Source organism: Elephas maximus, chromosome 7, assembly GCF_024166365.1.
Source record: "Elephas maximus indicus isolate mEleMax1 chromosome 7, mEleMax1 primary haplotype, whole genome shotgun sequence".
In the NCBI taxonomy this organism is placed as follows: Eukaryota; Metazoa; Chordata; class Mammalia; order Proboscidea; family Elephantidae; genus Elephas; species Elephas maximus.
In genome coordinates, this window is record NC_064825.1 from 61,580,754 (window position 1) to 61,607,231 (window position 26,478).

A 26,478-nucleotide genomic window follows, 5' to 3' on the forward strand; every position below is an offset into this window, starting at 1 on the left:
CTCATTTCTTTCCTGATTCTCCTAGGGCAGATAGTCTGTCTTCTCACAACTCTCTGGAGTTATCTTTACCATTCCAAACCTGTTGCCAACTCATGGCAACCCCATGTGTGCCAGAGTAGAACCGTGCTCTGTAGGGTTTTCAAAGCTGTGACCTTTCAGAAGCAGATCCCCAGGCCTTCCCTTCTTTCTTTCAAAGCACCTCTGGGTGGGTTTGACTACAACCTTTCAGTTAGTAGTCAAGCACTTAACCACTTGGGCCACAACTCTGCATTTTCTCTGATATTCTAAAATAAGCTCCTTGAGGCCCTAGCACCATTCACAGCTGGATTTCAAAGCTTCCCTGATGGATGAACTTCTCTGATATCCTGAACTGCCTTCCTGCCCAATCTGATGTGCTATAAGATGTCCCTAGCAACAGCACAACCTTATGATTTAGAGTGCTAGTTGTAAATATTCTACTCTAATTGTTCAAGAGTGGGGCCTGGACATTAGTATTTTGTAAAAGCAAAAAAAGGTTAACCCTTTCCTTCATGCATGAACATGGGCAAGGACCTTTCTGAAGCTGCTGCTCACTGGTAAAATGGGGAGAATACTTATACAGACCTTGTTGGGCAATTGAGGGAATTAAATGAGATTATATATCTAAAAGGCTTGTGGCACAGTGCCCGGCACACAGAAAAAAAGAGCTCAATACTCGGTGGTTATTTCTGGGCTTACTGCCTGAAAAGCTGAAGAGGTGGGTGGATGAGAGGTGCCCTGAGGTCCCTTTTGAAGGTTCTGCAATACTCCTCCTTGGTGGGTGCGGGACCTACGAAGCTCCAGGCAAGCCTTTTCCAGGAAACATTTATTTGACCTTAGTTCTGCTCTGGGAGCCTCCACCTTCTCAAATCACCAAGGTAGTCCTGAGCTTGGGGAATTCTTCCTTTGTTGATGAATTTTGGCCCCAAATCCCGCATTGGGCGTCCAGCACCCTTAGGCCCAATCAGTATGTCCAGGCGGCGTTTTCCAAGTTCGAAGCCAGGACTCGGTTCTCCGGATTTGGCGGGTGCGGTCCAGTCTGAGCCCTTCGCGCCACACGCCCAAGAATGCGCTCTAGACACAGGCGACGCGGTGAAGATTGGAGGGGGCGCTTGGTTTGCATCAGGGCGAGAGCGGGGAGCTTCCGTCCGGAGCGACCGCCCGCTCACAGCCTCCTAGCCTAGGCGTGGCTGCTCTCGAGGAGCGCGAGGTCCGAAGCCGCGTCCCGCGCCCCGTCAGGAGGAGGCGGGAACGGGGTACCTTCCGCTGGCGCCTAAGTAGGAGTCGCGGGGATCCTACCCCGCCGCGCAACCCCCTGACCCGGTCCCGCCCCCCAGCGGCCGCGAGTGGCGGGCGGAGCGCGAGGAGAGAGGCTCACAGGGCGTGCGGCGCCGCCTCTCCTCCGGGCGGGGGGAGACACCGAGGGGCCGGGCGGGAGGGAGAGAAAGCCCGACCGACCGGCTGGCGAAGAGCTGCATGCAACCGGTGGGAGACCGGGCCGGCTGGGGCTGAGGCTCGGGCTCGGGCCGCTTCTCGGCGGATCCCTGGCGCCGCGCGCGGACAGCCCGGAGGCGGCGGCTCTGAGCTGGCAGGCGGAGGGCTGTCTCCCGCGCCCGCCAGCCCGGCGCGGTCCGAGGATGCGGGGGGGCGATGCCCGGGGCCAGGGACGCGCTCTGTCACCAGGCGCTGCAGCTGCTGGCCGAGCTCTGTGCCCGGGGGGCCCTGGAGCACGACAGCTGCCAGGATTTTATATACCACCTGCGGGACCGCTCCAGACCCCGGCTCCGCGACCCAGGTGAGTGCCGCCGCCGCCGCCGCTGGGCGCGACCGGCGGGCCCGGGGCTGAGAGTGGGGCCGCGCCAGGGCCTCAGACAGAAGAGCGACGCGAGCTGGGATTGGGGGGCTGCGGCTGCCGAGCCAGGGGCGAGGATCGGGGTCTAGCGCATCGTGGCCTGATGCTGGAACCGGTCGGGGACTCCGGCGGAGGAGGGTGCTGCGCGGAGGCCGACCTGGTGGGCTGGGGGCAAGGTTGGAGGGACCACGCCCGCCACCTGCGCTCCTATCGCCCTGGCTCCTGGGGGCGGCTCCCGAGCCTCGCCCTCCACTTCCCGGGCTGTAAGCTCCGGGCGAGGGGAGGCCGCGGTGGCCTCCTGAGGCGTGGGAAGGGGAACGAGGCCGGAAGAAACTCTGGGAAGTTGGGTGTTGGGGACAGCGCCGGCTGCGTCTGGGTCCCAGTGGGCGCTAATCATCCTCGCTCCGGAGCTCCCAGTTCCTTTCCTCGGTCTGAGGTGAGAAGGGCGGGGCAGGAGCCGGCGTTGGGTCGGGAACAGGGAGCGCTGGGTCGTGGGCACCCGGGCCTGAACCGTTCCCCGCGGGTCGCCCGGCGCGGAGGCGGCCTGGGCCTGAGCGCTTAGCTCAGTAAGGTGTCGCCGCCAGGCACATCAGAGTGGGTGGCCTCGCAGGGTATGGCTTGTGCACCTGCGTTTATCGCTAGTGAAACTTGTGAAGCTCCTAAGTTTGAAAAGTTCATTTATTTTGGCATTTGACCAATTAAGGTTGGAGGAGGGAGTTTAGTGGAGCCATTTGTTTTCCTCAGGGGCCCTGGGCCTCCCGCGTCGTCCCATCCACTACTGGTTACTGGAAGACACATTCCTTCTAAATGTTGTCTTGAGATGCTTCTCATCTGGAGAAATAATTTTCTCGAATGTTCTCCCAGCGAAAATACTTAGAACAAAAAAGCATTGTGGTTGCATTGTTAAGGATGGGGTGAGAAAAATGACCTTTCCCCGGATAATCCTCTGTATAAGTATTGAAAATGAGCTATTGCTGTGAAAATGATCCTCTATGAGTTTACCTCATTTTAAGCAAATCCACTATAGAAAAATCCATTTACCCAAAGGATAAATTAGAGAACTATTCGATTCGTAAAGAGATTCACACTGGGCCTGACTTAAATAGCATGTCCTTGATAAAAAAAAAAAAAAAAAAAATTTTTTTTTGATAGTGTACTCAAAATGGATTTGGGCGGGGGTGAAGGGAAGTCATCTATTAAAAGTTTATATCAGATTTTACCTACTCAAGGGCCTTTGTTTTTTTTCTCCTTTGCTGGTGGTTCTATTAATTAAGCTTATCAGATGATCACTAAGGTGTTACTTCAAAGTGGAGAAATAAGTTGAGAAATACTGTTGATCCTCAATAATTTCCCTGGAGGTTTACTGTCCCGTCTGTGTGTGGCTCGTTGCTGGTTGCAATGTACTGCATAGACCACAAATATGAATGAGAGTGCCTTATCTCATGAACTGACATCCCAAGATTATGTCCTCAGCGGGGAAAGTTACATCCTAAAGCAGCAGAAACGAAATTATTTGACATGCTTCACCCAGATCAGGAAACCCTGGTGGCATAGTGGTTAAGTGCTACGGCTGCTAACCAAAGGGTTGGCAGTTTGAATCTGCCAGGCACTCCTTGGAAACTCTATGGGGCAGTTCTACTCTGTCCTATCGGGTCGCTATGAGTCAGAATAGACTGAGGGCACTGGGTTTGGTTCCCCCCCCCCCCGCCACCCAAATCAAGTTTTAGCCTTAAAATGTTCTACTTCCTTGCCTGTGACTGCGTGGTGAGTTCACACCATTATCCCACATAAACATTGGCTTTACAAGAGAAGGTGAATGAAGCCTACCTCTAAATCACATGTTTAACACTCTACATTTTCTGCCTCTGCTGCTTTTAGTCCAGAACCTGGATTATTTGTTCTCAGGTTCTCCTCAGACTCTGCACTGGATAGGTCTTGAGGAAGAGTCACAGAGGAGATTCCTTACAAGAGACAAATCTCATTTCTTTGCTAAGAAATATCTTTGGATAAGAGATTGCCTTGCTTCTTGAAAGCATTGCTCTGCTTTCCCAAAGTAGGGCACAGGGGTCTTGAAGTAGCCGTATAAAACCCCTTTAGGTTCCCTGGTGGCGCAAATGCTTTGCTCCTGGCTATTAACCTAAAGGTTGATGGTTTGAACCCACCCAGCCGTGCCACAGAAGTAAGGTATGGCAATCCGCTTCTGAAAAGGTTACAGCCAAGAGAACCCTATGGAGCAGTTCTGCCCTGTAACGCATGGGGTTGCCATGAGTCAGAATTGACTTGATAGCAAATGGGTTTGGCGTTTTTGGTTTTATGCCCCTCTGGCTCTTTGGTAGGTGTCAGGAAGTAGCCTGCTCATGAGGTGTGATGGAGGAGGGGAACTCTGAGTGTAAGGTGAGAGCAAATGAGGCAGCACGCAAAGTGCTCTCTCTCCTGTAGGGCACTTCAGATCAGAGTGAAATCTCTCATTTCCCTACTTCCTCTCCTTGCCCACATTAATTCTTACCTCTGATGCATTTATCTCCATCTCTCTGAAGCTCTTTGGTTGTCCATGCCAGCTGTGGCTTTAATCTCTGAACCCAAAGCCTGAGTTGCTGTAGTAACTGCCCTGTGCAGCACTGTGTGAATGGTATGCCTCTTAGTGTGTCATGTGAACCTGAGCAACGATGCACAACAGCCCTAGGACACAGGTCCCTAGAGAGAGTCGTCTCTATAAGATGGGTGACTTCTCTTTCTCCAAATGAATTCACTTGAATGTCATGCTTCAGCCTTCTCAGGGTATTGTCCATCCATAGCCACCTACTCTAGCTCAAATGAGGAACTTTGGTTTTAAAAGAAGAAAAACAGATGGAATCCCCTGTGGACATCAGAATGGCACTGCATCTAGAATATTTGTTAATTTTTTCTGGGGTGGAGTAAAGCTGGGTCACAGACCAGTGGCCTGAGCCATCAGAAGGGTAATTGCTTGCCCAGACAGTTGTAACACCCTGGTTGGGGAGTACAGCACTGAGTTTTCTCTCACTTGATACTAACAGAGGACTTGATGAAACTGTGATTTTAAAACATGAGGCCAAGTCACAGTTGTAACTAGAATGCCTCACCTGGTCTATCATCTGTACCAACTTGTGGAAAGTAAAGTGCTGATACTTAAGCTGAGTTTGGGAGCAATTCGAATGCTTCTGTTGGGTGCCATTCTGTTTTTTCATGTATTAGTGATATAGGACATAAACCTGTAGATCTTGTAGATCTCAGAGACTATCCTTCAAGGCAAGGGGAAGAACAAGTGCAAAAGTCCTAAGGTAGGGTCATCCTTCATGCGATTCAAGAACAGTGACTTCAAGGGTGGCTAGAGCAGAGTGAGAGAGACGGAAAGTGGCAAGAAATATGGTCAAGGGCCTTGTAAGCCATTATAAGGACTTTGGTTTTTACTCTGAATGAGGTGAGAAACCATTTGAAGGTACTGAGGAGAGAAGTGACAACACTGGCAGCTGGATTGAGAAAAGACTGTAGAATATTTAGGATGAAGACAGAAATCTGTTAGGAGGCTGTTAGTAATCCAGGCAGAGGGGATAGTGGTTTGGACCATGGTAGTTGTGATGGAGGTGGTGAGAAGTAATCGGATTATGGACACAGTTTGAAGGTTCAGCCTCTAGGGTTTGTTGATGGAATGGGTGTGAAGGGTGAGAGAAGAGGAGTTAAGGATGATTCCAGGCATTTGATCTAAGTGACTCCATTTACTGAGTAGGTGAAGACTTCCAGAGGAGCAGGGTTGGAGTGGGGAGGTAAATCGGGAGGTTTCTGTTGTATTTTTTAAATTTTTTTGTCCATATTAAGTGTGCAATTCCTCTTAGATCGCCAAGCTTTCTTGTAGTTCACCAGTGACCTGAGGCATGAATGTCTTGTTTAACATCACCAACAGGCCTATGCTTGTATTTATGACTGGCGACTTCACCGTCTGTCCTTACAAGTCCCATTTGCTTGTAGAACAATATTTGTTGTTAGGTTTTTCCTTGTATAGGATTAAACACCCTCTGCACTAGTTCACTCATTAATCTCGATTGTGTCTTTTGCAGTCAAATTGATCTCATCCCTTTTCCTCTGTTACACAGCTTCCCTTTTCTCTATTGCACAGCTTTGACTACTAGCAAATAGCTGCCTTAAACTTCTAGACCCTTTTTTTCCATATCTGGAAAAGAAAGAAGGGTCGAATTATGTGATTTCTAGGTTTTAAGCATGTTTTAGTGTTTTCCTCATAAGTCTTTTCCTCCGTATGGTACCAGAGATTGGTATATATAAGGGCAGAGAGGTAAACTAGGCCAAGGCCATGGGTTCCTCTTAAAGAAAAAAAGAGTTGGGTCTAAGTCAAAGTTACTACTTGGGTAGCCTTACCGCATACCCTAAGAACTTAGGAGTTACTGTCAATGAAAATTTCCTAGGTCTTTTTCATAAGAGCCACTCTTAGACCTACTTTCTCTATTCTGTACTTGCATAATGGTTTTAATCCAGAAATGTAGGTTAAACTCTATGTTGTTATAAGGATTCAGGGAGCCCTGGTAGTGCAGTGGTTAAAGCACTCAGCTGCTCACCGAAAGGGCAGAGGTCCCCACCAGCTGCTCCACGGGAGAAAAATGGACAGTCTGCTTCTTTAAAGATTTACAGCTTTGGAAACCCTATGGGGGCAGTTGGTCGCTATTTAAGTCAGAATTGACTTGATGGCAGTCGGTTTGGTTTTTATAAGGCTTTAGCTCAATATTTTAGACATGAATTCTATTATCCAGGATCCTGGTTTTCCACTGATATTCCAGCCTTGTGTTTCTGAAGACTTTTTCTGCATGCCCTCAGTGTTTGTACCCAGGGCCTAGAAAACATTTGCCACGTCAGAGTGTGAAGCAGACAGAGCTTTAGGATTCATCACTAGTGACTCCTGTCTCCAGACAGACATTACTCTATCAAGAAAAGCTTTTTCTAGGCCAATGGTTTTCAACCTTGATTGCACACTAGGAACACTTAGGGAGTGCTAACAAATAAACAAATAAAAAATAAACAAAAAACTACCTATGCCTGGGCTCTTCCCTGGACTAGTTAAATCAGAATTTCTAGGGGTGGAGCCTGTTATCAGTATTTTTTAAAGTTCCTCAGTTGATACAAATGTGCAGCCAGGTGGAGAGAACTCTCAGGACCATCAGGTGAATCACACATCCCCCTCTTTTCAGCTCAGCTCTCCTTTCTTGCAAAATTAGGAAAGACAGCATCAAAAGCCAGGGACTTTGACTTGTACTCTCTTGGATAGTTAATATCCCTGTGACCTGGTTCTTGAGTTTATTTTAGCAGTATTACCCCAACTTTTTATCTGAGGACTCTTTAAAAGTGTCATCATACTCGTCCATCCAATTTGGAAAAAAAAAAAGAATAGATTGAGAAAATCTTGCCCAAGCAGTATTTCATGAAAAGGGTAGAATGTGGAGCCTTCATATTGTCACCTTGCATTGAATTATAGTGAAATTACTTGTTAGATGTGCACATAAAATAATAATTAAATATAGTTTCTAAGGAAAATCTCCAAAATAATCATTGAAATTAAATTATTAGCCCTAATTCAAATTTTTACAGACAGTTACAAGAGAACCAGTCTTAAAGAGCTGAATTTTTGTGAATAGACATTGGGCGTGATTATGCACAGTGGGATTAATTTTTTAAAAATTAATGTTAATTGCAATTAGGGAATAGAGAGTCTTCTAAAGAATGAGTGGCATATTGAAGGCTCAATATGTAAAGATCTAATTTATATTTACTTAAGTGATGTTTAAGGACTTCTTCATAAATATTTTATTTAAACAAGTGTGTTTTCAACTCTGTGGGATTCCTCTACATGGACAAGTGAGTGATTTAGTCCTGAGGGTAATTATCAAGAGGGAGAAACAAAAGCAAGTTGTGGGAAAGGCATCACAGGCAGCCCTATGGCCAGCTGGCTCTTTCAGAATACATAATCAAAAGCACAGACCTTTTGATGTGGGCTAAATTATCAAGGAAAAATTAAGCTGACACCAAAGAGAAATCACCTTAAAAATTCCTATAATGTATAGAGCACAGGCATTGCCGTGGCTGAGAAAGCGTACTGGCACTTTTGAGTTTGTGTGTGTGTGCTTTCCCATATGTTGGGCTTAAAGAAATCTCAATCACTTCTTAACTGACTTCTTTTTAAAAATTATTTTAAAAATATACAAAACACGATACTTGCCAATTCAGCATTTTTCAGGTGTACAATTCAGTAAAACTGGTTACATCAGTCCTGTTGTATGATCATCACCAATGTCCATTGCCAGATTTTCCATCCCCATAAACAAAAACTCAATGCTGCCTAAGCAGTGATTACCCCTTTCCCCATCCCTCTCACCCCCAGTAACCACTATTAAACTTTGATCTCTGTACATTTGCCTATTATTTCACTAGTATTTCATATTACTGAAATAATACAGTATTTGTCCTTTAGTGATTGACTTATTTCACTCAGTATGTTTTCATCCATGTTGTTGAATGCGTTGGGACTTTATTTCTGTCTATGGCGGAGTAATATTCCATTGTATGTATATACCACATTTTGTTTATCCATTCATCTGTTGACAGACACTTGGGTTGTTCCCACCTTTTGGCTATTGTGAAAAGTACCACAATCAGCTGGTGTACATGTGTCTGCTTATGTCACTGCTTTCGCATGCCAAAGTGCATAGAGAAATGGGAGGAGTTTAGTAAGAAGCATAAGTGGGAGAACAGTCTCATTTTTAAAAGAGTAAGTATATAGGATGTGTCTTTCCAGTTCCTGAGTGGGGCAGAGGGTTAACTTGCTTGGTGCTTGGCTGCTAACAGAAAGGTCGGAAGTTCAAGTCCACCCAGAGGTGCTTTGGAGGAAAGGCCTGGGGGTCTACTTCTGAAAAATCACTGACAAACCCTATGGAGCACTGTTCTCCTCTGACACACAGGGGGTTGCTATGCGTCAGAGTCGATATGATGGCAACTGTGATTCTGAATGCAATTACAGTTTGAGTTGTGAAGAAGTTTTCACTATGATAATTGATCTTCCTTGCAGTCATGAATGTGCATCACAACGCTTTCTTTCAAGTGTTTCATTGGGTTGGTTCTAGAAATGGCTTTGGACTAAAGCAAACCCCAAGGACTAGGTTTTGCATTTCTCCTTGAAATATTTATGTGTACTTCTGCGTGCATTTCATCACATGAAAACTTTTATATCAACATTGATGAAACCCTACCTGAAAGGAAAAAACAAACAACTTGCCCAGGAAATCGACATGATATAGTGGAATAAGCAAGAGCTTTGGAGTTAGAATCTGAGCCTACACTTTTACTAGCTTTGTGATCTTGAGAAGATATGTAACTCCTCATTTTATTCATCTCTAAAATAGTAATACAAGGTTGTTAAGGTTGTTGCAGCACAGAACCCTGAGTGAGTGCTCAATAAATGGATGTTGTTGGTAGTAAAATCACCTGCCCACATTTGGGCATGCACATGTGTTCCTGTTTGTAACTATTTGTGGACAAAATTTTCTATTCTACTTTTTTTGTAAACTTAGTTTTTTATAAGTATTTATTAGCAGTATGTCCCTGGTCAAGTTATTTAATCCCCGTGTCCTAGTGTCTTCATCAGTAAAATGGGTTACTAGTATCTGGATTACTAGTATTCAGATAAAATACAAGATGCCAAGTTCAGTTTGAATTTCAGATAAACAGTGGATAATATTGAATGGGATATACTTATACTAAATGATTATCTCTTGTTGATCTGAAATTGAAATTGAACTGAGTGTCCTGAACTTTTATCTGCTAAATCTGACAGTCCCATACTGGCACTTATAACGCATATGCAGTACTTTCTGTAGTACTTGGCACAGGGTAAATGATCAGTAAATATTAGCTATTTTTACTACTTTTACTATTATTATTATAATTTTCCATGATGAACCGTCATTATTATACAGTTATTGTGATGAGTGGGTATACCTTTTTTACCTAACCATTCTTTTTTAACATTTCTAATTTTTTCATGCAGCACCATTACTCTTCAAGTTGTCATTCCTGGCATAGTAGACTATATGATTGTCTGATTCAGAATGGCCAATACCAGTGCATTTCAGCTCGCTAATGCCTAGGATATCAATGTTTATGCATTCCATCTCATTCTTGACGGTTTCCAGTTTTCCTAGATTCATACTTTGTACATTCCAGATTCCAATTATTAATGGATGTTTGCAGCCATTTCTTGTCATTTTGAGTCATGCCACATCAGCAAATGAAGGTCCTGAAAGCAAGAGGTAGGATATGATCAGGAACTGATAGTACTGAAGGAAGAGGTTCAAGCTACACTGAAGGCATTGGTGAAAACAAGGCTCCAGGAACCGACAGAATATCAATTGAGATGTTTTAACAAATGGATGCAGCGCTGGAGGTGCTCACTCGCCTGTGCCAAGAAATATGGAAGACAGCTTCCTGGCTGAATATATCCATATTTATGCCTATTCCCAAGAAAGGTGATCCAACTGAATGCGGAAATTATACAACATCATTAATATCACATGCAAGCAACATTTCGCTGAAGGTCATTCAAAAACGGCTGCTGCAGTAGTATATCAACAAGGAACTGCCAGAAATCCAGGCTGGATTCACAAGAGGATGTGGAACCAGGGATATCATCGCTGTTGTTAGATGGATCCTGGCTGAAAACAGAGAATACCAGAAGGGTGTTTACCTGTGTTTTATTGACTATGCAAAAGCATTCGACTCTGTGGATCATAACAAATTATGGATAACATTGAAAATAATGGGAATTCCAGAACACTTAATTGTTCTCATGAGGAACCTTTACAGAGATCAAGAGGCAGTTGTTCAGACAGAACAAGGGGATACTGATTGGTTTAAAGTCAGGAAAAGTGTGTGTAAGGGTTGTATCCTTTCGCCATACCTATTCAATCTGTATGCTGAGCAAATAACACAAGAAGCTGGACTATATGAAGAAGAATGGGACATTAGGATTGGAGGAAGACTTATTAACAGCCTGCATTATGCAGATAACACAACCTTGTCTGCTGAAAGTGAAAAGGACTTGAAGCATTTACTAATGAAGATCAAAGAGCACAGCCTTCAGTATGGATTGCACCTCAACATAAAGAAAACAAAAACCCTCACAAGTGGACCAATGAGCAACATCATGATAAACAGAGAAAAGATTGAAGTTGTCAAGGATTTCATTTTACTTGGATCCACAATCAACAGCCATGGAAGCAGCAGTCAAGAAATTAAACAACGCATTGCATTGGGCAAATCTGCTGCAAAGGACCTGTTTAAAGAGTTGAAAAGTAAAGATGTCACCTTGAAGACTAAGGTGTGCCTAACCCAAGCCATGGTATTTTCAATTGCATCATATGCATGTGAAAGCTGAACAATGAATAAGGAAGACCAAAGAAGAATTGATGCCTTTGAATTGTGGTGTTGGTGAAGAGTGTTGAAGATACCATGGACTGCCAAAAGAACGAACAAATCTGTCTTGGAAGAAGTACAGCCAGAATGCTCCTGGGAAGCAAGGATGGCGAGACTGCATCTTACATACTTTGGACATGTTATTAGGAGGGATCAGCCCCTGGAGAGGGACATCATGCTTGGCAAAGTGCAGGGTCAGCGGAAAAGAGGAAGACCCTCAATGAGGTGGATTAACACAGTGGCTGCAACAATGAGCTCAAGCATAATAACGATTGTGAGGATGGTGCAGGACTGGGCGGTGTTTTGTCCTGTGGTGCATAGGGTCTCTATGAGTTGGAACTGACTCGATGGCACCTAACAACAACAACAATTTTTTCATTACCATAAATTATTATATCTACAAATTACTGTAAATTATTATATCTACATAGTACTTCACCCCCTCTTGGGAAGATTTCTTAATGACAAATTATCAACAGCATGCTCAAACTGCTTGCCACTAGATCTGTACCAGTTAGCTCTACTACATGTCAACAGTAAATCCAGTTGCATTAAAAAAAAAAAAAAATTTGGACTTATGGCGATGCCATATGTGAGAATGGAACTACCCCCCATAAAATTTTCTATGGCTGTGACCTTTCTGAAGTAGACCTCCTCCAGGCCTTTCTTCCAAGGCACCTCTGGGTGGATTCAAACTGATAACCTTTTGCTTAGCAGTTGAGAGCTTAACAGTTTGAGCCGCCTAGTGACTCCTCCAGTAGCATTAAATGGTATAGTTTGAGCAGAAGGTTTTGCTACTTTAATACGTTTTAAGTGGTCATCTGGTTGTTTCAATTTGTGTTTGCTGTATTTGTTGGTAAGATTGAATTTTTAATATATTAATCTTTCTTGTATTTCCTCTTATGTGAATTTTCTATGTTTATTCTCTACCATATGCCAATTTATATTTTGAAAATCTTAGTGTTTTTCTTAACAATTTGTGTTAGTGAGAATGTAAATATTCTGTTGAATTAGTTCATAGAAGGAGCACTGTATAGTGAATGAACTCAGATTGTCTGATGGCAGTCATATATACTAGACTACCTTTTAAAATTCTAGGGGTGTGCCCCCACCTGCTGGCTACCACCATACCATTTTTTACCCTTTCCTCCCTTCCTTTCTCCCTCCCACTTAGCCCCATATGCTACCACCACCCCTTCCCACTGGGCCACACCACGCTTCCTCAGCTGTAGAGCCACCTGCCTACTGCCACCTGGGGTCTGCCTTGTCCCCTCCTGCTGTCTCTTGCCATGCCATTTTTTTGTTTTCTTTTTTCCCCTTTTTTCTTTTCTTTCTCCCTCCCTGCCGGGCCACGTTGCACCACTGCATCTAAATGGCCACTGTCCTGCTGCTGCCCTGGGTCTTCTATGCCCCCACCCACCATCTCTTGCCACACCATTTTTTAATTTTATTTGCTTTTTCTTTCTTCCTTTTCTTTTTCCCTCCCACCTAGCCTTGTACGGCACCTCCACCCCTCCCCTCTGGGCCACGCCGCACCATGCTGTGCAACTTTGGCTAGAGAGCCACTGGCCCACCACTGACTTGAGTCCAACCTGCCCCCACCCACTGCCTCCCGCTGTGCCACTATTTTTTTTCATCTTTCTCACTCCCACCTAGCCCCATACATTACCTCCCCTCCCTTCCAACTGGCCCTTGTGTCTGCACCGCCCCCACCCACCGACCCCCACCACACTGGCAGTTTATTTATTTATTCATTTTTATTTTATTTTACTATTATTTTTTCTTTTCTCTTTCTTCCTTTCCTTTCTCGTTCCCACCTAGCCCTGTACGCCACCTCACTCCCTGCTTCTGGAGCCTACCATGCTGCATGGTTAGAGAGCCACCAGCCCACTGCTGCTGCGGGGCCGCCTCACACCCACCTGCTGACTCCTGCCATGCTGTCATTTTTTCTCACTTTATTTTCTTTCTCCCATCAACCTAGCCATGTAAGCCACTCCCCTCCCTACCCACCGGACCCCAGGTCTTCCCCACCTCCACTCCCTGGCACATGCTGTGCCATAATATTTTTTTCTTTCTCTTTTTCCCTTTCTTACTTTTCTTTCTTCTTCTCACCTAGCCTTGTAGGCCACCTCCCCCCTTTCCTGCTGGCTCCCACTGTGCTGCTGCAGATAGATTCCCAGTGGCACACCAGCCCGCTGCTGCCCTGGGTCTGCCACATTCCCACCTGCTGTTCCCCACCATACTGTCCTTTATTTTATCCTTTTTTCTTTCTACCTTTCACCTAGCCCAATATACCATGTCCCCCCTTCCTGTGGGCCCCCAGGTTTGCCCTGCTCCCACCTGCTTGCTCCCTTCACTTTTTCTTTTTCCCTCTTTTCTTTTCTTTCTCCCCACAATTAGCCTCATATGCAACCCCCCCTTCCCACAAGCCTCCACCGTGCCACTGCAACTAGTGCATCCCCAGCACTCAGGCCTGCTGCTGCAGAGGGCCCGCATCACCCCACTTCTGTGCCACTTCACCAGCTGATGAATGGTGGGAAGCAAACTGATACCACTCCTCATCTGACACCCTGCCTCTCTGGCGAGGGGCTGCAAATGCTTCCACACTGCTGGACCGACATCAGGAGGCAGACAACACCTGCTCAGTCTGCCTTCAACCACCCTTGCCAAACCGGTGGTCAGCAAAGTGGGCTCACCCTGTCTGCTGCTGCCCTGCCGACCCGGACAAGGTGGTGAGAGCTATTATGCCCACAGACAAGCTAGCAGCAAAGCATGCCTGGCCCACCCACCCTGACATATCAAAACAATATAAGAAAATAGGATGAAGCAAATGAACATACAATCAGTAAATAAAGAAAATAACATTTTAATGTCTCTGAGACAGCAGACAGTATCAAAACATATTAAAAAACAAGACAAGATAGCTCCAGCAAGTGACTAATATAATCAGATGAACTTCCAATAAAAGAAAAGGCAGTGGAACTACCTGATATGAAATTCAAAAGACTGATATTTAAAGCTGTCTGACACATTAGGAAGGAGTTCAAGGAAAGCACAGAGAAAACCAAGGAAAAATACAAAAAAAATCATGAGAAACACATAGACAAAACCAATGAACAACAGCCAAAATCAAAGAAAACACAGACAAAGCAATAGAAGAATTTGGGAAAATAAGAATAAAACTTCAAAATAAATAATGAGGAATCATACAAAAACAGTAACTAGAAATCCAAAAGATAGACAAAATTCCAGAAATGGACAACTTAATAGAAGTTCTTAACAAGCAAATTTGAAATAATGGAAGACAGAATCTGCAGGATTGAAGACAAATCCATGAACACCACTTTGAGAAAAAAATAGGAGAAAAGAATGAAGAAAAATGAAGAACCTAAGAATTATGTGGCATACAATCAAGAGCAAAAATTTGCATGTGATCAGAGTTCCAGAACAGGGGGAGAAAATGGAAAATACAGAGAAGATTGTTTAAGATTTGCTGGCAGAAACCCCCCCAAATATCATGAAAGATGAAAATCTGACCATCCAAGAAGCTCAATGAACCTCATGTAGGATTGACCCCAAGAGTAAAGTCACCAAGACATATAATCACACTTACCAAAAGACAAAGGAAGAATCCTGAGAGTAGCTCGAGAAAAACAAAAAGTCCTTTACAAAGGGAAACAGTAAGATTAAGCTCTGATTGCTCAGCAGAAACTATGCAGGCAAGAAGGCAATAGTATGACATATATAAAACCATGAAAGACAAAAAAAAAAAAAAAACAAAACTGCCAACCAAGAATAATATATCCTGCAAAACTCTCTCAAATACAATGGTGAAATTAGAACATTCCCAGATAAACACAAATTAAGGAAATTCCTAAAAACCAAACCAAACTTACAAGAAATATTAAAGGGAGGCCTTTGGTTAGAGAACCAACAACATCAGACAACAGCAGAGTCTAGGACACAGGACAACATCAGCCAGATACCAACCTAGGTAAAGAACTCTCAGTAGTAAAGCTAAAAGACTTAAAACAGAAAAACCGAAACATCAGTCTGTAAATGATGACAACATCAAAACAATAAAAGAGGGAATAAATGGTATAGCTATAGAACTTTCAGATGGAGAAGAAGTCCATTTGATACCAAGAAGGTAAGGGTAAATTTCAAGGTAACCACAAAGGAAGTACACAAACCTAACCACAAGAATAAAAAAGAAGAAAAACATAAAGACACAGTAAATGCAAAATCTATAATAATGAAAGAATATAAGATAAAATCCACAAACAAAAGAAACTCAGTACAGGAAAGTGAGAGGAAACAAAGAAAACACCAGCACCACAGAAAAAAGCATGACAATATGACAGCAGTAAACTCATGCCTGTAAATAATCACACTGAACATAAATGACTTAAATGCACCTATAAAGAAACAGAGAGTGGCACAATGGATAAAAAAACCACAACCCATAAGTATACTGTCTACAAGAGACACACGTTAGACACAGAGACATAAATATATTAAAAATCAAAAGATGGGAAAAGTTTTTTTTTTTTTTTTTAATCAAGCAAACAGTAACTGAAAAAGGGCAGGAATGGCAATACTAATCTTAGATAAAATACACTTTAAAGCAAAATCCATCATAAAAGACAAGGAAAGACATTATATAATGGTTAAAGGGACAATTCACCAAGAAGACATAATCTTAATAAATATCTACACACCCAATGACAGGCTCCAAAATACATAAAACAAACTCTTAACAGGACTGAAAAGAGAAACAGTTCCACAGTACTAGTTGGAGATTTCAACACACCACTCTGGGTAATGGGAAGAACATCTAGAAAGAAAATCAACAAAGATATAGAAGATCTAAAGGCCATATCACCAACTTGACCTCATAGACATATTTGGAACTCTTCACCCAGCAGCAGCAAAATAAATATACATTCTTTTCCAACACACATGAAACATTCTCCCAAATGGACCACATTTTAGGCCACAAAGCAACCGTCAGTAAAATCTAAAACACTGAAATAATACAAAGCGTTCTCTCTGATTACAGTGCCATAAAAGTAGAAATCAATAACAGGAAGGTCAAGGAAAAAAATTACATGGAAACTGAGTAACATCTTGCTTAAAAACATCTGGGTAATAGAAGAAATCAAAGAGGGAATAAAAAATTCCTGGATTCAACTGAGAACAAAAACACATACCAGCAGCTTAGGGACACAGCACAGGCAGTGTTCAAAGGTCAATTTATAGCAATAAGCACACACATCAAAAAAGAAGGGGCCAAAATCAAAACATTAGCCCTATAACTGGAACAAATAGAAAGAGAACAGCAAAAGAAGCCCACAGCCACCAAAAAAAAAAAAAAAAAAAGGGGGGGAATAATAAAGATTAGAGCAGAAATAAATGAAATAGAGAACAGAAAAACAACAGGAAGAATCAACAAGATCAAAAGTTGGTTCTTTGAAAAGACTGACAAACCATTGGCTACTGACAAAAGAAAAACAGGAGAGGAAACAAATAACCCAAATAAGAAATGAGATGGGTGATATCACAACAGGACCAACAAAGATAAAAGGAATTATAACAGAATACTATGAAAAGTTGTACTCTTAACAAATTTGAGAAGCTAGAGGAAATGGACAAATTTCTAGAAACACACTACCTACCTAAACTAACACAAACCAGGAATAGAAAATCCAAACAGACCCATAACAAGAGAAAAGATAAAAGAAGTAATAAAAAAAACTCCCAATTAAAAAAAAAGCCCTGGCCCAGATGGCTTCACTGAGGAATTCTATCAAACAAGAGAAGAGACCATGCCAGTACTAAAACTATTTCAGAGCATAGCAAAGGAAGGCATACTCCTGAATACATTCTATCAAGCCAGCATACCCCTGATACCAAAGCCAGGCAGACACCACACAAAAAAGAAAATTACAGACCAATATAGATGCAAAAATTCTCAACAAAATTCTAGCCAGTACAATTCAGCATCATAAAAGAAAAAAAAAAAAAAACCCATCACGACCAAATGAGATTCATACCTGGTATGCAAGGATGGTTCAGCATTAGAATATCAATCATCATAATCCACAACGTAAATAAAAAAAATCACATGATCATCTCAGCTGATGCAGAAAAGGCATTTGCTAAAGCCCAACACCCCTCCCTGATAAAAACTCTCAATAAAATGGGCACAGAGTGGAAATTCCTCAACATAAAAAAGGGCATCTTTACAAAACCAGCAGCCAACATCATTTTCAACAGAAAGAGGCTGAAAGCATTCCCCTGGAAAATAGGAATGAGACAAGAATGCCCTTTATCATCACTCGTATTTAACATTGTGCTAGAAGTTGTAGCTAGAGCAATAAGACAAGAAAAAGAAATAATGGGCACACAAATTGGAAAGAAAGAAGTAAAACTCTCCCTGTTCTCAGATGATATGAGCCTATACATAGAGAACCCCAAAGGTTCCAAAAGAAAACTATTGGAACTAATAGAAAGATTGAGCAGAGTAGCAGGATACATGATCAACATACAAAAATCAGTTGTTTTCCTATACACCAACAAAGAGAACTTCAAAAAGGAAATTAGGAAAAAATGCCATTTACAATAGACTCTAAAGAGATAAAATTCTTAGGAATAAATCTAACCAGGGATGTAAAAGACCTGTACAAAGAAAATTACAAAACACCACTGCAGGAAATCAAAAGAGACCTACATAAATGGAAAAACATATCATGCTCATGGATAGGAAGACTTAACATTGTGAAAATGTCAATTATACCAAAAGTGATGTACAGATGTAATGCAAATCTGATCTAAATGCCAATAGCATTCTTTAACGAGATGGAAAAACTTTTCCCCAACTTTATATGGGAAAAAAAAGAGGCCCCAGCTAAGCAAAGCATTACTGAATAAAAATAACAGCATAGGAGGCCTTACACCACCTGATCTCAGAACCTACTAAACAGCCACAGTAGTCAAAACAGCCTAGTACTGGTACAACAACAGATACGTAGACCAATGGAACAGAATCAAGAATCCAGATGTAAATCCATCCACCTACGGTCAGCTGATCTTTGACAAAGGACCAAAGTGCATTATATGGGGAAAACAAGTCTTTTTAACAAATGGTTCTGGCTAAAACTGGATGTCCATAAGTAAAAAATTGAAACAAGACCCATACCCATGTACAAAAACTAACTCAAAATGAATCAAAGACCTAAGTATAAAACCTAAAATGATAAAGATCATAAGAGAAAAAATAGGGACAACGCTTACCCAAACCAACCCAGTGCCGTCAATGCTAGGGGCCCTAATACATAGCGTAAATTCAATACAGACCATAACTAACAATTCACAAACACCAGAAGATAAACTAGATAACTGGGAGCTCCTAAAAATTAAACAAGCTCATCAAAAAACTTCATCAAAGGATAAAAAGAAAATCTATAGACTGGGAAAAATTTTTTGCTATGACGTATCTGACAAGGGCCTAGTCTCTATATAGGATATTTCAACACCTCAATAACAAAAAGACAAATAATCCAAATAAAAAATGAGCAAAGTATGTGACAGACACTTCATCAAAGATGACATTCAGGCAGCTAACAGACACATGAGGAAATGTGATCATTAGCCATTAGAGAATACAAATCAAAATTACAATGACATACCATCTCACCCCAACATTACTGGCGCGAAAAAAAAAAACAAACCTAAAATAACAAATGTTGGAGAGGTTGTGGGGAGATTGGAACTCTTATGCACTGCTGGTGGGAATGTAAAATAGTACAACCACTATGGAAAATGATATGGTGCTTCCTCAAATAACTAGGAATCAAAATACCGTACAGTCCAGGAATCCCACTCCTAGGAATATATCCTAGAGAAGTAAAAGCCGTCACATGAATAGACATATGCATTCTCATGTTCATTGTAGCATTATTCACAATAGCAAAAAGATGGAAACAACCTAAGTGCCCATCAACAGATGAATAAACAAATTATATTACATACATACAATGGAATATTATGCAGTGGTAAAGAACAATGATGAATCCTTGAAATATCTCACAACACGGATGAATCTGGAGTGCATTATGCTGAGTGAAATAGTCACAAAAGGACAAATATTGTATGAGACCATTATTATAAAAACCCAAGAAAAGGTTTACACACAGGAAAAAAAAACAATCTTTGATGATTTCGAGGGAGGAGAGGTGTAAGGAGGGGAAGTCACTAACTAGATAGTAGACAAGTGTTAATTTTAGAGAAAGGGAAGAGAACACACAATATATGGGAAGTCAGCACAACTTGACCAAAGCAAAACCATAGAAGCTTCCTAGACACATCCAGACACCTTGAGGGACTAAGTTACTAGGGCTGAGGGCTGGGGATGACACTCTCTGGGGACATCTGGGTCAATTGGCATAACATAGTTCATAAAGAAAATATTCTACATCCTACTTTGGTGAGTAGCATCTGGGGTCTTAAAAAGCTCGCAAGTGCACATCTAAGATACATCTATTGGACCCATTCTGTCCAGAGCAAAGGAGAATGAAGAAAACCGAAAACACAAGGGAAATATCAGTCCAAAGGACTAATGGACCACATGAACCATAGTTTCCACCAGCCTGAACCCAGAACAGCTAGATGGTGCTGGCTACCACCATTGACCTCTCTGACAAGGATCAGAATATACGGTTCTGGACAGGGCAGGAGAAAAATGTAGAACAAAATTCAACTTCACCAAAAAAGACCAGACTTACGTGTCTGACAGAGATGTGGCTAACTCGGAACTGAAGCTACTCCCGAAGTCCACCTTTCAGCTAAAGATTAGATCTGCATGTAAAATAAATAATAATACATGTGAGGAACGTGCTGCTTCTTTCAATCAAGTAGATGAGACTAAATTGGCAACACCTGCCAAAAAGCAAAGAGGAGAAGGCAGGAAGGGACAGGAAACCTGGATGAATGGACATGGGGAACCTGTGGTGTAAAGGGGAAGGGGGAAAGTGCTGACGTATTGTGGGATTGCAACCAATGTCATAAAAACAATTTGTGTATAAATTTTTGAATGAGAAACTAATTTGCCTGTACACTTTCACCTAAAACACAATAAAATAGTTTATATGCAGAAAAAAATTTTTAGGGGTGCATCAACAGATAAGGATTCATTGTAGCATTCTTTCTAACGCTGCCTTTATTTATATAAAATATTTAAAGAATGTTGTTATATTACTTGGATCTTTTTTTTTTTTCCTGTCCTTTCGTACCCCTCACCTCCAACATTTAAGTAGCCCTTACCTTAGTTTACCCTAGCTTTAAGGAGCCCTGGTGGCACAGTTGTTAAGCGCCTGGCTACTAACCGAAAGGTCAGCAGTTGGAACTCACCAGCCACTCGCAGGAAAAAGATGTGGCAGATGTGGCAGTCCGCTTCAGTAAAGATTACAAGCTTGGGAACTCTATGAAGCAGTTCCACTGTGTCCTATAGGGTCACTGTGAGTCAGAATTGATTTGAAGGCAAGGAAGTATTGTAGGCACACTGATCTGAGCACTCCTTTCTCATTATAATTAACTTCAAACAGCATTCACTGAGTACCTTTTAGTGCCAGACACTAAGTTAGGCATCAGTGACTCAGAGATACATTAGACATGGTTACTGCCACTATAGAATTGAGATAAAACAATAATTGCAATTAATAAAATAAATACAGGAAGGGAAATATAAACTGGATACAGTGCAGGAGAAGAGAAGTAATTAGCTGACTGCAGTGGATCTGCAGAGGCTTCCTAGAGAACTTGATGCTCAGGTGGAGCAGTTGGCCTGGCATGTGTGGGCAGAAAGGACATTCTAAGAAGGTACAAAACCCTAAGACAGGAGAAGGGATTCCTGGGTGGCACAAATGGTTAAGTGCTTGAGTACTAACTGAAAGGTTGGTGGTTGGAACCTACCCGGAGACACCTCAGAAGAAATTCTTGGTGATCTTTTGAAAAGTCACATCCTTGAAAACCTTATGGAGCAGTTCTACTGTGCACACATGGGGTCGCCATAAGGTGGAATTGACTTGATGGCAACTGGTTTGGTTTTTGTTTGTTGCTATTTTTTTGTTTGTTTAAAACAGGAGAGAGAATGGATCCTTGGGAACAGTAAGTGGAGTGTGTTGAGTCTTTCTAGTAAACACTGGTCAGGTCAAAGAAGTCCCAGTATGTCATTGTCAAAGTCACACTAAGGGCTGGGTTGTAGCACTCTGATGCAAGAATCTTGAGAGAAGTTTGGTTTACCGTGATGAGCACAAAGGTCGTTCTCAGCAAAGCACACCAGGAGATTTTGGGCTGAGGAGGTTCTGTGAGTACAGCTTCTTAAGTCTCTCAGTTCCTCATGGGACATATCTCAAGTTGGTGGCATTGATATTCTCCCTGTCCAGTGTGAGGTCCTGACAGATTGGAATCACCGAATGGGAAATCACCAAGTTTTTATATCTCCAATCCTGTCACCCTGAAACTCAAGTATAATTACCTCATATAGTTGTAAAAACTACCTTTAGCAAGCTTGGTCATCTGGTTTCTGACTATGCCAACAGTGATACCTTGCTTCCTTGTCTGGTTATTTAATAATGAAAAAGACACATGTTCAGTTGCATTATAACTACCCAAACTGTGGATATGCACAGCCCATTTTCTGTGATGTTAGAAGGTCCAGGAGGGAGTAAACAGGCCTGGCTAGTGCCTACCAAGCCATACTGTGAAGATGGTTCTTTATATACAGAGGCTGCCAAGCAGGAGGCACGATATCTTATAATAATTGAGTTGAATTCCCTTGGGCGAGTCACATACTATCTACTTATTATGCTCCCCCACACATAATCACTTTGCTTATCACATTTATGGGACATACCTGGCTACTGAAGACATTTCAATTTGCATCTCAGCTACAGCACTGGAGCCCCAATGAAGGGTTTTAAGCTTTAAGTTGAGGTGAGCAAATTTATCTCCATTAGATCATTCTGGAGACTTGGAAGTTTCATTGGAGAGATTGTGATTGAGGACACTATTTATTCATCACATATTAATTGAGCATCTACTATGTGACAGGCTCTATTCTAGTTATTGTAGATACCTAGATATAGTATTGTACATACAGCAGGGAACCAAACAGGAAATAAAAACACTTGCCCTTATGGAACTTACATGTTTGTGAGGGGACAATGCCAATACATAAAATAAATTAATTGTATAGTATGTTAGATGGTAGTAAGCGCTAAGGAGAAAAATAAGGCAGGGAAAGAAATGAGGAGTGGGGACTATATGGGCATCACTGAGAAGGTGATGTTTAAATAAAGGTTAGAAAGAGAATAGGAGGCAAGGCATGTGCATAGAGGGGGAAAAGACAGGGGAACAGCAGGTATAAATGCCCTGAGACAGGAGCATGCCTGGCATGTTCAAGTATAAGCCAGGAGGCCAGTGGGACTGTGTGGTGTCAGCAAGGAGAGTAGTTGGAGGAGGTGAGGCCAGAGGGGTGATGGCAGGCTGATCATAGGGCCCTATAAGCCATTGAATAGAATGTGACTTTTACTCTGAGGTGAGATGAGAAGCCATTAGACAGTTTTAAGCAGAAAAGAGATATCATCTGACTTAGGTATAGAAAAGATCATTCTAACTAGCATATAGAAAATGGACTGTAGAAGGATAAGGGTGAAATCAGGAGAACAGTTATGAGGCTATTGTAATAATCTAGGTGAGAGACAGTGGTGGCATGTACCAGAGTGGTAGCAATAGAGGTAGTGAGAATTGGTTACAGTCTAGAGAACGATAAGGTAGATTTACTGATGTATAGGTGTAGTGTGTGAAAGACAGAGAGGAATCAAGAATGATTCCAAGATTTTGGCCTTAGCAACCAGGAGATTGGGGTTGTAGAAGTGTCTTAGTTATCTAGTGCTGCTATAACAGAAATACCACAAGTGAATGACTTTAAAAAAAAGAAATTTATTCTCTCACAGTCCAGTAGGCTAGAAGTCCGAATTCAGGGCATGGCTCCAGGGGAAAGCTTTCTCTCTCTGTAAGCTCTGGAGAAAGGTCCTTGTCTTCAGTCTTCCCTTGGTCTGGGAGCATCTCAGCGCAGGAACCTCAGGTCAAAGGACATGCTCTTCTCCCGGTGCTGCCTTCTGGGTGGTATGAGGTCCCCAACTCTCTGCTTGCTTACTTTGCCTTTTATCTCTTGTAAGATAAAAGGTGATGCAGGCCACACCCCAGGGAAACTCCCTTTACATTGGATCAGGGATGTGACCTGAGCAAGAGTGTTATACCCCACCCTAATCCTCTCTAACCACAGGTAGAGATTATGATTTATAGCACAAAGGAAAATCAGAAAATGGAGGACAACCACACAATACTGGGAATCATGGCCTAATCAAGTTGACACATACTTTTGGGGGGGACACAATTCAATCCTTGACAAGAAGCAAGTTTTAGTGGAATGATTAGGAGCTCAGTTTTGAATGTGTTAAGTTGAAAGTAGGGACATAGGCTAGGAATTTGGATTATAGGAGCCTGGAGTTTGAGGAAGATGCTTGACTGGCAATATAGATGTGAGAGTTGTTGACATACGTGTGATTTTAAAATAACTCTGGCTGGAGTCATCTAGGAAGGCAGTGTGAATAGAGGAGAGAAGAGGACCAGAACTGAGCCCTGGAACTCTCCAGCACTAAGAGATTGGAGAGAATTTGAGGAAGCAACAAAGGAAGACTCATAAAGAGGGACCAGAAATGGAGGAGGAAACTGAGGGAGGGTGGTACCCTGGAAGCTGAGAAACAAGTGTATCAAAGAGGAAGGAATAAACAGCTGTATCAAATGCTACAGTTAGATCAAGTAGAATGAGGACTGAATATAGACCATTGCATTTAGTAATGTACTGATGGAAGTGATGTTGACAAGCAGTTTTGGTCGAGTGGTGGGAACCAGAGCCTCACTGAAGCGATCTTAAGAGGAACTGGGGAGAGAAGAATTGGTGGCAGTGAGTATAAGGAAGATGCTTGACTTGCAATGTACATGTGATGAGAGTTTTTCTGTGGACAAGAGCAGAAAAACAAGACAGCATCTGGTGAAGGAAGTGAAGTCAGTATTTTGTTGTTGTTGTTTCTAGGTGGAAGAAATCAGCACTGAGATTATGGGAATGATCTAGTAGGGGAAAAATCATCATGTGGAATAAAGAGGGAAAGATTACTGGAATGATACCCTTGAGTAGGCAGTTGGATATACTTCCATGGAGTTCAGGAAAGAGGTCTGAACTGAATTTATAAATTTAAGAGTCACCAGCCTATAGATGGAGCCCTGGTGGTATAGCGGTTGAGAGCTCGGCTGCTAACCAAAAAAGCCAGCAGTTCAGATCTACCAACCGCTCCTTGGAAACTCTGTGGGGCAGTTCTACTCTGTCCTGTAGGGTCACTATGAGTCTGAACTGACCCGACAGTGCCTAACAACAACAAGCGTGTAGATGATGTTTAAAGCAAAGAAATCAGATGCCCTAACCAAGGGGTGAATGAAGTTAGAAAAGAAGTCAGACAACTGGTTAGAGGACAGGAAGATGAAGAGAACCAACAAAGGAGACTAAGAAGGATCAGTGAATAAAGTGGGAGAAAAATAAGAAGTGTGATGGCCTGGGAAGTGAAGAAAATATTCTTGGAGGTGGGAGCAATCACTTGGGTGAAATGCAGCTGATAGGTCAAGTAAGAAGAGACTGAGAACTGCATCTAACAATATGGAGTTTCACTGATGACCTCGAACTTAGTGATTTTGGAGGAATGGTGGGGAAAAGGGCTTTGTGAGAGTCTGACTGGAGTTTCTTCAAGAGAGAATGAGAGGAGAGAAATTAAAGGAGAATATAACAATTTTTTGTTTTAATTTTGTTGTAAAGGGAAAGAGAAGAAAATTATTCAAAAGATGGATTTTCAAGAAAGGAGAAAATAACTGCATGTTTGTGTGATGGAAAGAAGGAAAAAATGATGCAGAGGATTGCACTGCTGGAGTGATGTGCTTTTTCAACAATTCATTTATTGTAAAGGAGTAGTATATGGGCACAGGAGGGAGAGTGTATCTGGTTTGAGAATCTTAAAGAATTTTGTTTTATGAATTGTTTCTCTACTTTCAGTGAAATAGGAAGCAGCAAGGATGTCAGTGAGAGTGAGGATGGGATAGGAGGTGATGGAGGTTTGAAACTAGGAGGTATAAATAATTGTCTAGGACGCAGGAGAGTGAATGGACTAAGGATTTGGAGTATGATTGCCAGGCAACATTAAGGTCCCACTTAAAGCTGGAGATCATGAATTTAAAGTGACATCCATCAGCATAGGTGTGCATTTTCTCCCAGCATGTTCTACTTGTTTGTGCAAGCATGGAAGAGACAGAAGTTTGTGTTTAGCGAGAGTTGTGGTTATGTCTGACAGTGAAAGAGGGACAGAAGAGTTGAGGGTATATAGAATGGAGTGATTAGAGTGATGGACTGAAATTTCATCTGAGTAAGGAGAGAAAGGGAAACTCTGGTGGCATAGTGGTTAAGAGCTATGGCTGCTAACCAAAAGGTCGGCAGTTCGAATCCACCAGGCACTCCTTGGAAATCCTATGGGGCGGTTCTACCCTGTCCTATAGGGTCGCAATGAGTCGGAATGGACTCGATGGCAGCAGGTTTGGTTTTTGGTTTAAGGAGAGAAAAGTGGATGTGTAAGGTAGTTAGGGTTAATGAAGAGGTGGTAGGGTTAATGGATTGTAGGTCCTGGACGGTGAGACAATTGTAGAGGATGCAGTGAAGAGGAGAGGGCCAGAGAATAGGGTGTTTAAAATCAAGATTATGGAGGGGGCTGTAGTTACTGGTAATGGCCAGGCTTAGGGCATAGTCATGGCAGGGAGGCTCTGAGGTAGGCTGGAGGAAAAGAGATAAAGAACTGAAAGGCCAGAGTTTTGGAAGGGTTAGCTATATGGATATTGAATTAACCAATCAAGAATTACGACAAAAGTAGTGTTGTAGAGGGTGACAGTGAGCCAGCAGATGGAATCTTCTAGGAATGGAAAGAAGTGACCTGAGGAATGGTGGAAGTCTGCAGTGAGGTGGG

The 26,478-nt window shown here is 42.4% G+C and overlaps 1 protein-coding gene across 5 annotated transcripts in view; it reads left to right on the forward strand.

Annotated features, from left to right (window-relative positions):
• Positions 1-1,457: 1,457 nt before the first annotated feature.
• The window catches only part of SYT9 (synaptotagmin 9), a 207,140-nt gene continuing 182,119 nt past the window's right edge, over positions 1,458-26,478 (forward strand). For all 5 annotated transcript variants that reach the window (XR_007518199.1, XM_049890275.1, XM_049890274.1 and 2 more), the window contains exon 1: positions 1,458-1,813. Coding sequence is in view for 4 of the 5 variants with exons in the window: in XM_049890275.1 (XP_049746232.1) it covers positions 1,669-1,813 (145 nt within the window). In the remaining variant the exon portion in view is untranslated. The remainder of the gene's footprint in view (positions 1,814-26,478) is intronic.